The sequence below is a fragment of the Stomoxys calcitrans genome, chromosome 3 (genome assembly GCF_963082655.1).
Source record: "Stomoxys calcitrans chromosome 3, idStoCalc2.1, whole genome shotgun sequence".
Lineage (NCBI taxonomy): Eukaryota > Metazoa > Arthropoda > Insecta > Diptera > Muscidae > Stomoxys > Stomoxys calcitrans.
In genome coordinates, this window is record NC_081554.1 from 28,081,356 (window position 1) to 28,096,127 (window position 14,772).

Below are 14,772 nucleotides of genomic sequence, written 5' to 3' on the forward strand. Positions count from 1 at the left end.
GTAACTCCCATAAACTCATTCTTTTCGAACTGTCGCAGGACCTATCATACGGTGTTAGAATGGTGGCAATTCGTCACCTCGAGTGGCAAACCCTAATAAAAGTGATAGGTTTTTTCCATGTAAGGGGACGAGAATTGGGACCGGACCCTATCATCAGGTTTGGAAACTGTCCCATTTGTTACACACATTTACCTCATCGCAATTTTGGCCATAGATCTTCCAAGGAATTTTCCTCGGGAACACTATAAGAATACTTTGTACATACTCATTAGGAATTTTCATAGGAAAATCCCGTCCCGTGAATTCCCGTATTTACCGCTCATTTTACAATCCCGACTCCAATCCCGGGGGAAAAATTAACTCTTAAGATCAAACGAAAACAACCATTGTTAATGAAAAACAAATCTACCACATTTTAATCAAATCTTACGAAAATTTAAACCTCTAGGCGCCAAAGAATCAAACGATCGATCCGTTCATATGGGGTTGTTGGGGGCAATTAACAAATTCGACAAAGAAAGAAACCTATATTTTTATACCCACCACCGAAGGATGGGGGTATATTCATTTTGTCATTCCGTTTGCAACACATCGAAATATCCATTTCCGACCCTATAAAGTATATATATTCTTGATCAGCGTAAAAATCTAAGACGATCTAGATTTGTCCGTCCGTCTGTCTGTTGAAATCACGCTACCGTCTTTAAAAATAGAGAGATTTTGAGCTGAAACTTTGCACAGATTCTTTTTTTGTTCAAAAGCAGGTGAAGTTCGAAGATGGGCTATATCGGAATACATCTTGATATAGCCCCCATATAGACCGATCCGCCGATTTAGGGTCTTAGGCCCATAAAAGCCACATTTATTATCCGATTTTGCTGAAATTTGGGACAGTGAGTTGTGTTAGGCCCTTCGACATACTTCGAAGGGCCAGATTTGAATATAGCTGCCATGTAGACCGATATCTCGATTTAAAGTCTTGGCCGGAAAAAGGCCCATTTGTAATCCGATTTCACTGAAATTTTACACAGTGACATATGTTAGGCTTTTCGACATCCGTGTCGTATGTGGTTCGGTTTATTTTTAGATATAGCTACTGTTCTTATTAGTATTTATTTGGTCCACATCGGAACATATTTCGATATAACTGCTATGGGACATAAGGTATGCAATTTTCACCGGATTTTGATGAAAGGAGGTATTCATATATACCCGAGGTGGTGGGTATCCAAAGTTCGGCCCGACCGAACTTAAGCTTTTTACTTGTTTTTATTAATATTATTGGAACTACAACTATTGGGTTGCCCAAAAAGTAATTGCGGATTTTTCATATAGTCGGCGTTGACAAATTTTTTCACAGCTTGTGACTCTGTAATTGCATTCTTTCTTCTGTCAGTTATCAGCTGTTACTTTTAGCTTGCTTTAGAAAAAAGTGTAAAAAAAGTATATTTGATTAAAGTTCATTCTAAGTTTTATTAAATATGCATTTACTTTCTTTTAAAAAATCCGCAATTACTTTTTGGGCAACCCAATAGTAATAAAAGCAATCCATTGTTATTGCCGAATAAAGCGTACATAAATAATATAAATAAAACATTTATATTATTAATAACAAACTCATGTTATTTAGACTTACCGGGTAGCTGACAAACGACCAAATTTTTTGTGTGAAAATATTTTTTATTGACTCAAAGTACGAAAGTATGTGGAAAAAATTTTGACTCCATTTACTTTCGCGCGATATGACCACATGTTCCATTATCTTTTGTTCTGAGTCGTCAAAGAAACGAATTGCAAGCAGCACGGATGTTTCTGCCGGTATATTGGCTCATTCCTGTACAATGTATTTCTTCAGCGCGTCCATAAGGCCTAAATAAAAAAGTCACTCGTATTAGCATGTGGCAAATTATGGCAGAAATACGGAACATGATTTTTGTTTGCCATTCTTGGTTTACACGTGCTAAAGCACGGTGCCGAGTCTTGTTGGTACGTCCATAGCCTGTGACCACCGAAATATTTGCTTGTCCACGGCTCCAAAACAGCGACCAACATGTTTTAACGATAATAAATTGCATTTACTTTGATTGATTTGATTTGAGCTAAACTTCAAAGGGCTCATGTCCACCGCGGTACCACCAAAGCTGCAATTGACCGTTTCTTACATTTCTCCAAGATTTGGCATCATTTGTTCTTTAGATATTGCCTGTCCTTGGCTACAATTTGATTTTTTTTGCCAAATTCGGATGGCCATAAATAGAGTTTTTTCAACCTTTTGTAGCCCATTTATTTTGCATAAATTATTCCTAAATACGAAAAAGTATGTATGTATTTATTTCATATTATAATTACGCTCAAAAACTTACATTTCTACTTTTGATTTAATTATTTATATCAAGTACCAATACTATTCGATTGCTCCAGAGCTCGCGAGTGGATTTCAAACAGCTGATACTTGATTATGCTCTCGTTAACGAATGCCATAATTGCGAATGTCGAAAGTGCTTATTCAATGCGGTTTAAAGCTCAGCTGAAAACGATTTGTTTGGAGCATCTAGGACTCTCATCCAAATAATCAATGGTTTCCTCAAGCTGTATGGGAGACGTTGGCGGATTATTCGGGTTTAGTTTGCGCAGGTAATCCAAACGTAGATGCATTTTCTATACCCTCTATTGATTCCTTCATTCCAACAAGCTCGTATATGCATTGCTCATTATGCGAAAGCGTCTGTGTTTGGTTTGGACCACCACCCTATCCCGGCTGTTTTTTAAATTTGTGGCTGCTATTGAACGATCTATCCACATCTAAATTTTAATTGTGCATTAGAACCAATTAAAATATTCTTTACAAAATGCAATTACGTTTTTCCCATTCTGACACGTTTTTAATAGGAGGGCCGTTACTATTCAATTCCTCTGTAAGACTATTCCAAAATTCTGTCATTACGTCCTTTGAAATTTTGACAAAGCCACACGCAATTGTCCTGTTATTTTGCATTTTGTTGAGCAAAATCTCGTGTTGATTTTTGTTCACACTTCGGCTCCTAAAAATTTTATATAAGCATTATTGTTCTAATAAAACCACACAAATACTTACATGTTTAAAGCAACTCCCCAGCAAAAACGATGTGAACAAATTTATGGGAAAAATGAAATATTTTTTGAGAAATCCCAAGTTTACGATAAGGGGAATTTTTGTTTCATGTGAATGGGTTATCATTCCCCTTTGAATTATCACAAAAGGGGAAAACATTTCATGGGAGAATTTGTTAACGGTTGCAAATTTGCGGAATGGGAAAATATTTCGAGGGAAAAAACTTTCACGATATGGGTGAATATGGCAAACATTTTTGTAGAACATTTTATTATTTTTTTTTTTTTTTTGGAAAAATGAACTAAAGCGACCCCTTGCATGAGTGAATTGGGGGTTAAAATGTTCCAATAAATTATTCTACTCCATAATGTAAGTAATATTGCCGAAAATGTAAATTGGTCGGAACGCTTTGAAATTATTTTTAACGATTCTAGATAAAATACCTTGCAATACATGGGGGTTCGGGTATACTTCTCATGGATCATCAAGGAGTAATGGTGGGTAAATAAACACCTGTAATGAAATATTTCAGGCGTTTAAATTAAGTTTTTGGTTTTACTTTATTCAGTAACCTATATAGAAATAATATGGCAAACATTTTGCTAAGAACATTTTATTAATTTCTTTTTTTTTTAAATCGACTAAAGTGACCCCTTGCATAAGTGACTTGGGGGTTAAAATGTTCCAATAAATTATTCTACTCCGTATTGTAAGTAATAAATGCAAATGAGTTTTTTTTTCTTGCTGACCGTACGCCCTTTAGGTCTCCCGTGGGAGATCTAAGCAAAGGCAAGCCTAAAATAAACAAGAAGTTAATGGCAAAAATTATCATTTTCATACAGATAAATGTTCAGTCTTTTATAGATTCTTGGTGTAATTTATTCCTTAAAAATTCGTTAATAAAACCCAAAAATTTGGTCATACAAAAGGCTGATAAAAACCAACCAAAATGCCCTACGTAATAATACGTGGTAATTTAGCCACCTACAGCCATAAATATCCATGGCGGGTCCTAGTTTCAGGATTAAAAGGTAAATGAAACATTTTAAGCTAACTTCGCATCCTATTCTTTTAATGCTAATAATATTTTTTTTATACACTTTTGTTATATGTTTCATAAAAATAGTGAACAAAAATTAATGAATTTCCTTTAGTTTTTCTCTACACATGCATTGTAACTTGATTTATTTCTGTTAGAATTTTTCCTGACCAAATTGTTATAAACGCATGGAATGATATCATGCTTCGTTTATCTATTTTTTGTTTTTTTTTACTTTTTATCATACAATAGTTTATTTCAGATGGGTATCCATCATTCTTGAGAAACTGCTTGAACAAGATACAGCTGTGGTTATACAGGGAAGCTGACACGAAGTGTTACCATGTTTACAATAGCATACGTGTCAAACCAAAAATGACAGCGCCTTTATTTTCTCCTCCAGCATCCGTCATAACTGAACAACCGTCGTCGCTCGTAAATCGGTTAGGAAGATTCCAATCTCTTGAACCTTTGTTTTGCACTCGATGGAAGGATGAATATCTTAAGAATCTACACATGCGGTACATGTGGAAATTACAGGAAACAGATGTAGATAAGAACGATTTACTCGTGATTCGCCACGAGAACCCCGTCCGACCTCGTGGATGTTAGGTTACTTAGAATATACGAGTTCTGATCAAAAAATAACCGTTATTCAAATTTTTTTCAAAAAGTATTTTTTTATTCATCAATAACTACAATATCTTGTCCCCTACGGAGACGGACACGCTCTAGACTTGGACGTTTGCACAGCAAACGGTGTTATAAAGCGGCCGATATCCAAGTTGGTCATTCTGACTGATGAAACCGTGGACGAAAATAAAATGATATCCTTTATGGATTCCATAAATATCTATAACTAACCGAACCAGGCCCGCTCCGCTGCACGTTCTTTAACTCTCCAAAATCTTTTGGAGGGTGTTTTGGGGCCGGCACTTTGCACTGAAAATAGACATCAAATTCGTTTTTTATTCCCAACAGAAATGAAGTTCAGTTAAGGGGGTGCTTTAGGGCGTACTCCTAAACACTTGGCTGCAAAATTGGATATCAAATTCGTTTTCTACTCTCAAATACCTTTCATTTGAATCCCATATTGTCATAATGGGTCAAATAACTCATTTGACGTATCTTTAGGAGGAAAAGCGCCATCTAAACTTGAACGCAAATTTTAAAATCCTATTCGTAATCTACTCCCTAATACCTTTCATTTGAGGCTCTGTCCTTTCCCTTCCCTTTTTCTTATTTTCATTGACGATCTATTAGGTCAGACTTCGAATCCAGTCTACCCATTTGCCGATGACAGTAGTCTGTGTCATTCATGCTCATTCGACCATAAACCCAGTCCTCAAGAAATTGTGGACAGGAGGCGCATTATGGATGAGACGCTCTCCCAGGATTTGTTGGCCATTTCCGAGTGGGGTAGAACGAACAGAGTTGACTTTAGCGCACAGAATCACAAGCGATTCACTGACCCACTACAATCGTCGATAACTATCGACGGTATAGATATTAAACAGTCAGATGCTCTTGATGTTCTGGGCATGAAGATATAATGTGATGTCCGTTGGTCAAAACATGTATTGGAAAAGTCGAAAGAAGCATTCAAGTTTTTGGGCTTTCTTAAGCGGTGCAAGAAATATTTCACCTCTTCTGATCTTCTCAATATCTATACTACCTACATCAGGCTGGGGATGGAATTTAACTATCCTATATAGGCAGGAGCTCCAGAATCATCCTTGGAGCTACTTGACCGGGTTCAACGGAGAGCGATGGTGTTGATTGGGGACAGTAGGGTAACCAATTCTATTGCTTCTCTTGAACATCGTCGGAATGTGGGTAGCGTTGTACTGCTCTATCGTTATTTGGCGTGTGTTCCAGGGATATTCGTCTTCGCATCCCTGACGTTAGGATGTTCACCAGGAATACAAGACTTGCCAGGAACTCACACAGTCGACCATCGCCCGAACCATTCGTATGTGGAATCGACTTCCGGCTAATGTCTTGCCCACCGACATTGACGTTTAGACAATTAAGACGAATATCAATAAACACTACTCCCTCTTTCTGTCAAATCGGATGAGAATTGTGCCCTCTAGAAGCTCAAGAAATCAAGATCCCACATCGGTTTATATGGCAGCTATATCAGTTTAAGTACCTATTTGTGCCATACTTAGCACAGTTATTAGAAGTCAGAACAAAACACCTCATGCAAAATTTCAGATAAAACGGATGAGAATTGCGCGCTCTATTGGCTCAAGAAGTCAAGATCCAAGATCGGTTTATATGACAGCTATACCAGATTATAAACCGATTTCAATCATACTTAACACAGTTGTTGGAAGTGATACCAAAACACCACGTGCAAAATTTCAGTCAAATCGGACGAGAATTGCGCCCTCTAGAGGCTCAAGAAGTCAAGACCCAAGTTCGGTTTATATGGCAGCTATATCAAAACACGGCCTGATTTGAACCATACTTAGCGCAGTTGTTGGGTGTGATACCAAAACATTACGTGCAAAATTTCAAGCGGCTAGCTTTACTCCTTCGAAAGTTAGCGTGCTTTCGACTTAAAATGACATGGGGTCTCAGATGCATATTTCGAGGTGTTAAAAACAGAATGACGAAATTAGTATACCCCCATCTTATGGTGGAGGATATAAAAAAGGTTATTGACCGATGGTCTAAATCGGCTTGTACGTTAATGGTGGTCATAGAAAAAGTCGTTGTGCAAAATTGCAGCCAAATCAGACAAGAACTGTGCCCTTTAGGGGTTTAAGAATTGCAATCGGGAGATTGGTTTTAATGGCAGCTATATTCGGCTTTTGACCGATTTGGACCATGCTTGGCACATCTGTTAAATGTCATAGAAAACATTATAATGCAAAAATTCAGCCCAATCGAAAAACAATTGTACACTCTAGAGGCCCAATAAATCGAGATGCGAGATCGGTTTATATGGCAGCTATATGTTATGAACTGATTTGGACCATTCTTGGTACAGTTATTGAAAGTCAAAACAAAACAAAGCCAAATTGGATAAGTATTGAGCCCTGTTGTCAAGATTCGATATAGGTTTACATGGCAGCTATTTCAAAACATGAACCGATATAGCCAATTTACAATCCCAAACGACCTTCACTAATACGAAGTATTTGTGCAAAATTTCAAGCGCTAGCTTTACTCCTTCGAAAGATAGCTTATTTTCGACAGAAAGACTTATGTAGGGACATGGCTAGATCAACTTAAAATGTTGTGGCAATCAAGAATATATATAATTTTTGGGGTCTTAGACAAATATTTCAATGTGTTACAAACGGAATGACAAAGTTAGTATAGCCCCACCCTATGGTGGAGGGTATAAAAGAAAGACCAAAAGAAAACCTTTCAATTAGTGGCTTATGGGTTAACAATTTCCACAATTTTATGCTACGCAGTATTGCCAGTTATATTGCCGAAGGCACTACATACTTAAAAAACCAAATTTTTTTTTTGGCCGCCAGCCAGCAAAACAAAAATACAAAAACTGATCTAAGCAAAAGCAAAACATAAATAAACAAGAAATCTCTGACCACATTTTATTTTTGAAGCGCCTAACTTTTCAGTATTTTATAGATTCTTTGCGTAATATATTCCTTTTAAAATTTGTGGAAAAATCCAATGCTTTTTGGGGTTTAATTCCAAAAAGTTTATACTTAATATTGGATAATATTGTAGAACCTAACATCGATCATCATCGAAATTTTTTTGTTGTGACAATTTGTGATTTGAAGTGTTTAATAGGTGCTCCTCCGATATTTGCATAAGCCACACAGTAAAACAACAACACCAATGCCCTACGTTATAGTACGTGGTAGTTTAGCCTCCTATTGCCATAAATATCCATGGCGGGTGTTAGTCTCAGGACTTCAAGGTAATACAAATAATTTAAACTCATTTTATGAAATTTGTTAGTTTGTGTATTTGAAATTTGGTATAGATGAATATTTTTTCCCATGGACAAGGTCTATCGATATCGTTTCGGCTTTAGATATGATTTTTACTAAAATTGCTATAATTTGAAATGTTGTTTACACAATCTCAAATTTGAAGTGCAGATTTCACAGCAAGTGTGCGTTGGTCCAATAATGGATCAGCTGGCCCTTGACCCTTTGGCTTCTAAAACTTTAATTTACCTTTGTAACGACTACTATTGCCTTATTCTGGCTGGGCGGACTCAATACTACACAGATAAAAATAATTTTGAAAAACAACAACTTTGGTCGAAAAAACATCTACGAAAGTTATTAATTTTCCTGCAACAATTTATTTTGAATATCCACAACCCAAATTAAAATTTGTTGTTGAAAGCCACTCTTTGCAAGCCAACATATAACAACAACAACGCTATATCCATAAGCAAGGCAAAAACCCCTATAGCGGCTAAATCATATTCTTTGCTTCGGGTGGTGGTGTTTCTGTTTTCTTTGTTCGGCTCGCATTGCTTTGTCTTGTTCGTTTTACTGCTGCTCTCGGGGTTTCCTCTGTCACTCTTTACTATTACCCTTAATAACAAATTTAAATAATCAGTGTATTCAACTCATTATATCTCATGTTTGCTAGTTTTGCAGGCATCCTCTAGCCTACCGACATCATCTTCTTCGTTGAGAATTTAAAGTTTGACATACAAATTTGGTAGTTGGTTTTTTCTATGAGTTATTTTTTTCTGTGTAGGATGAACATTTATTTGTACTTTTGGATTGTTCGGTTAATCGTTTACTTGAAAATACAAGTGCAATGATAAAACGAACAAGACCGAAAGAGTATGACGATTAATCGTTAAATATGCCTAATAAAACAAAACGCGATATTTTTTTAGATCTTGTCCTTCAAATATTTCTCGTATATGTACGGGTTCGTCGATTTGAGATGTAAATAATAGAGCTTGCAAACTATCTGCAATCTCAACATCCGATATTTTCGATAAATACTATCGTTAATTTCGCATCACCTATATTTCAAACGAAAATGAGAAGTAAAAATCTAGAGATCGATTTATATAGAAGCAATGTCAATGCACAGACCAAATAAAACCAAGATTAATAAAAGTCAGTTGGAAGTCATGAGAGAAATCATTGTACAAAATGTTAGCCTAATCGGATGAAAATTGCGCCCTCTATAGACGTAATTTGTCTTAAAGGATGCATTTAGTGTCGAATTGTTTATTTTTTTTTTTTAAATTTTGCAAAAAAAAAGAACCTTAACGATAGTATCCATCGGAAAACCAGTAAGGAAGGACAAAAGTCGGGCGGTGCCGACTGTATAATACCCTATAAGTGCAATGTGGTAACTATATCCAATTCTGAACCAAATTTGATGGACCTCGGCGAGCAAATATGTTCAAACTGTAATAACTAAGGTTGACAAATGACAATATTATTGCAAATTGCCCAAAATCTGACGAACATACAAATGGGAGCTATATCTAATTCTGAACCGATTTCGAGCAAACTTCTCAGATAATGTGGTAGTTGTCAAGGAAAGCGTTGTGCAAAATTTTGGCAAGATTGGTCAAACAATGCGCTCTTGGGGTGAAAATCTGTCGATATACATATATGTACCAGTTATATCGAGAGTCTGAGTGTAAGTTCTGAGTCGATCGGTATACTTATAAATAGGTCTGTCTGTAGGGTATAAATATCATTTGATATTCAGTCAAAAAATTAAATATCGATAGTGCCATCGATATTTTGCCAGCTCTAGTAAATAAGGCAATTGGATCCAATTTATTTGATTTTTCTTTTTAAAGTAAAGTAAAATATTTTCATCCCAAACGAATGGAGTTTTACCCAAGTAAGGCCCAAATGATCGGCAAAAATGTAGACAAATGACACAATTCATATATTCTACTTTGTTAACATTTAAACGATTAACCCTCCTAAATTATTTGTTTACTTGAAAATATGTAATTTTCAGTTGTTCGATTATTTGAAAGGCCATGAATAATCGATTAATCAAATATACACCCTACTCAATACCATACTCAGGAATTAGATCGGACATCCTCGTTACAATAAAAGCAAAAATACTCAATAATATAGTTGTTGGTGATATTCATTGGCAGAATCCAAGTGTACAAAAAAATAACATCATCAGCGGTTTAAAAAGTCATCAACATTGTTGGTGTGTACGAACCGTAACACATTGATGCTGGAAAAACGCCTCTATAATACAATTGCCGCCTCTATAATACAATTGCCACATTCAATCCCATGGCAGCCGGTTGTATGTACCGGATTGACCCGATGAATACCTTCATCGGCAAGGGCTGCCGCCTCAGTGTACCACACACTGTTACTACAACAACAACAACAATTGCCACATTAACCACGCTCGACAACCCTGTCTATTAGCTGTACTTTTTCCCAATGCATGTGTTTTTGTGTAATGTGTTTTTTCTGTATTATGTCGAGAGATTTTTAGATATTTAAATTTTGTATTATCCCAACTGCATAAATATGATGTTATTTTACAAAATCGTAAAAATAGGGTACCTAGACGCCTACGTGACTTCTTTATTTTCTGAATCTAATAATGCCTTTCCGTAAAGATCTACAACTTTTTCAACTCTGAAGCATAATTAATTCTTGTCAGCTTATTCTTGATTAAGTGGGATATTGTAAGCTTATATATTTCCTAATGGTACTTGTACTACAAACCTGACCAACCTTAAATAATTTGAATCGTATTGTTGTTGTTAATAAGAACATTTTTATCTTCAATTAACAGTATTATTTGTTTTGGCTGGGGAGCCTATCATATTATTTAAGAATTTTAATTAGTTATACAATAACTTAGTATGTATTTACTTTGTATTATTTTTACTTAGGTATGTAAACTATGTTATACATTTTTTACCACATAGGCGTTGGTATTACCAAGATATATTCATTTACAGGTAGTGGCAGTTGCCCAACAACAAAATATTGAGTGCACAATCTGTCAAAATCAGTGATTAGTGCAACTCTGAATTTGTGTATGTTACTAGTTCGCGCCATTTTTCGTTGTTTTTGTGTATTATAGTTCTTAACAGTAATACACACACACAACCAAATCTCATTGACATATGGTGCACTTCGCGAGAAAAAATTGTACTCAGCTGTTTACGGTGGACTACCTGGTAGTTATGTCATGGGTATTACGAAATAAGGTCTGTTCTCGTACTTTTCAGTAAAAATTTGCAAGAGAGTAAGAGCCATTTTACTCTCTTTAAAAAATATGCAAGCAAAAGTATGCGAACGACTTCCCGTGAAAAATGCAGAACAACAGCTGATTTTTGTTTCGATTGTTTTTTTTACTTGCTTGCTTAGGAAAAGAATGGTTTTAAAATAAAAAATGCTGGCGATACTTGCGATGTATTTTCCTTAGATAAAGGTCTATTTATTGACCCGAGTGTGCTAAGGCTGGATGGGGAGCCATTCGTCGTATCCGTGATCTTCGTGCCCCGCTGGACAGCCATCACAATTTACAGTGCACGAAGCTACAAATGTCATCCGTGGGGCCAAGACGTGCAAGGAGCTGGTCCCAGACGGAATCTCTATACTGATGCTGAAGAATCTGGATCTGCGTGGGGTCGAGTACCTTACAAATGCCCTCAGCTTGTCTGAACACTATAATAGTACCCGATGTTTGGAAGATGGGCAGTGTAATCCCACTATTAAAACCTGGAAAGGACACGAGCAAGGGAAAGTCGTACAGACCGATATGTTTTCTTTCATCAGTAGCCAAGACGCATGAGGGACTACTCCTTCCGATCCTCCCGTTGGACAATTTGCATTCGCCGAGCATCAGCATACATTTCGAAGTCTGCATAGGACTACAACTGCTTTACATGCCATCACCGTACACAAAAGTAGAAACAACGTTCTCAAGTCCCTTGTCGGCAGCACTTGGTGTGCTGACAAAGGGACTAACCTCCTAATGCTTCTGGATATTGTGGCTACAAAAATTGCTGGGACCACTGTTGTGAGGCTAAGGGAGCTTTCATTTGTTCATGTTTTTTCATTGAAGATATCTGTATCCGTTCAGAATTGGCAGACTAATTTGCACTAATTTCTTCTAATCCCACTGTGCGTAACTTTTAACTGCCCAGCCAGACCCACTAAATACCATGGCAGCATCTTCCCTCCTTAACAAATTCATAGGAAGGGTGTTTGTTTCATCGTAGCTCTCTGATGAGGATGATTCCATCAAAACACTTAAGAAACCGATCATTGCTCTTTTCTTGGTGTCTGAAAGGATACAATGTTTTAATTTTTCAAGATTTTCCTAATAATTCCGCAAATTTTGCACTTAGGTTAGGTTAGGTTGAAAAGAGGGTGCAGATATTAATCCGCCCCATGCCACTATGGTCATTCACCTAAGCCAGTAATCGGCTTGTTGTGCGCTCTAAAAACTATAAAGTAGCCTCGAAAAAGAAAATTTTAAGTTAGGAATTCCGTGTAAAAATCTTTAATTGTTTTCAATACCTCTCCCCTAAGTTGGTTCATGTCTGATATTGTGTCTCCACCTAAATTTTGCACTTACCTTCTAATGTATAACAACTGACATGAGGTAAAATTATAACTTCTTTGGCGAGTTTTCTAAACCTGAACACTAGCTGCTGCCTTGAATCTTCATTAAAAGTACATAAATATGAAACAAATTTTATAATTACCAATAAAAAAAACATTTGTATTTTTTACTTACCTCTGCCTTTTTGATCCATTTTGGCGTTAGCTTTTGCATTTTCATGTAACGGCTGCTTTTCATAAAACAGCTGATCTTTACAAAACATCTGTTCAAAGTTGCAAATTTGTGCTGGCAAAAAAAGTCCGCGTAGAAATTTGCAGGTTCTCTATTTTCTAACTGTCAAAATTTGCTCTTTCTCGCTCTCTCTCCTGCTGGCAAATAAAGTACGCGAACGACTTCAAATTTGCATAAATTTTTGAGTTCCCGAACACAGCTCTAAATTGAATTGAAATTGATAATGCAGAAATATCTGAAATTTTCTTAAATAAAAAATTCTGTACACTAACAGCTCTGGGGTTGCCATATGGCAACAGAATATTTCCCGTTTCAAAGGCATTAAGAAAGTTATTTTTAGAATCATTTACGTTGAAATAATAAAAACTGAATAAATCGTCCAAATGTATTTAGCGGAAAATTTCAGGGTGATTCAGGTTTAATTCGGAAAATTGGAAAAATCACTTTCTTACCACCTTTAAGCTTTTAATTAAAACACATTTCATTGAACCCATATCAAGATAAACAAGTGGGAATTCATTTTAAAAGAACGCCAAGAGTTACAAGACCGCGTCATCATCTTTTATATGTATATTTGTCATATATTCTACCGCACACAAATGAAACAAGCCAAAGTTTAATGACACACTTGTTGTTGTTTTTATCGCATAGTATTACAATATATTACATACAGATGTATGTATATAATCGTATAAAAATACTTGGAGCACAGTCAATACGGAATTTCATTATTAATTTTTTTTGTTTATTTTTATTCGTCACTCACTTCAGTATGTTGTTGCTTGAAAGTTCTCATTTTTTTATTTACTCGTATTCAATGACCCTCACACCTGCCTCTTTGGTCTCTACTCTCGCGACACAGTATGTGAATGGGGTTTACTACTATGACACACTATAACTGCTATTCGAAGAGACATGCGACTAAGTCATGCATAGTGGGGCAAACTAAAACTTGAACAAATACCAGTAGATGCATATGATGAACTTATAAATATGTTTATTTATAAGATAAATACATTCCAAAGCTTAAATTTATAGATAAATATTAAAAATTATTAATTCAAACAAATGACAAACTATGCTCGCATATGTGTATACATGAATCTCTATTCGGCACTTATTTATTACGCCTACCCTCTGCTTGTTCCCACAGTGCACTGAGAGTGTTTTGATTTGGTCGCTCGTTATTGGAATTCAGTTCGCTGTGGTTAGGAAGGGCATTTTATCATTAAACGTTGCTTAGCAAACAACATAAAAGTTATCGCAAAGTAAAATCATTTTTTAGTCTTTGGCACAATTTCTTAGTTTTGGTACATATTTCTTGTTTAACATTTATATAACTTTATTTCTGTAGTTGAATTGAATTTTTGTAACATTTTCATTTTTGCAATTTGCTGTACAAGTAAAAAACTTGTTTTTAAATGAATTTAAATGAAAATTTTTTTCTTAATTTTAGGCTCCGATATAAAACAATTGGATAAATTTTCGTGTGGTGGCTACAGTGATGAGACAACAATTGTTTATCTAGTACATCCTTGTCATATACTATCTGCATTGGAGGTAATGTATAATTACTGTTGTAATTGCAAACAGCATTCCCATTCCTACGTGTATTGCTTTCGTATTTCAAAGAGTGTCAAAATCTAAATCTTGCTGTGCCTTGCAACTATTTTTTGCGCATTATATAAAGCGTTTTGAGGTCTTTATTCGAAACGGTGTCGCTTGGGCCAAAAGAAGTCGTCATGCAAACGAGGTACAGGCACGGTCACGTTTCCATGTTGCATACGATACATTCTCCTGTTCCCTAATGGAATGTTCATGGGCACATTTAAATGATCAGGGAAAGATTCAAAAGGTTTCA

General features: G+C 36.0%; 1 protein-coding gene and 1 long non-coding RNA gene across 5 annotated transcripts in view; one reads left to right on the top strand and one right to left on the bottom strand.

Annotated features, from left to right (window-relative positions):
* LOC106089660 (uncharacterized) overlaps window positions 1–14,772 on the top strand; it is a 30,497-nt gene that overhangs the window by 13,012 nt on the left and 2,713 nt on the right. For 2 of the 4 annotated variants that reach the window (XM_059364699.1, XM_059364698.1), the window contains exon 3: window positions 14,368–14,471. In XM_059364699.1, coding sequence (XP_059220682.1) covers window positions 14,368–14,471 — 104 coding nt within the window. Of the gene's footprint in view, window positions 1–4,025; window positions 4,123–7,843; window positions 8,041–14,367; window positions 14,472–14,772 lie in introns of those variants that run through there. The other 2 variants (XM_013255597.2, XM_013255589.2) reach the window with 2 other exon arrangements.
* On the bottom strand, window positions 2,546–3,269 carry LOC106089472 (uncharacterized). The gene is made up of 3 exons (XR_001221618.2): window positions 3,095–3,269; window positions 2,860–3,041; window positions 2,546–2,802 (listed from the first exon to the last, which is right to left on the bottom strand). It is a non-coding gene; the product is annotated as an uncharacterized LOC106089472 (long non-coding RNA).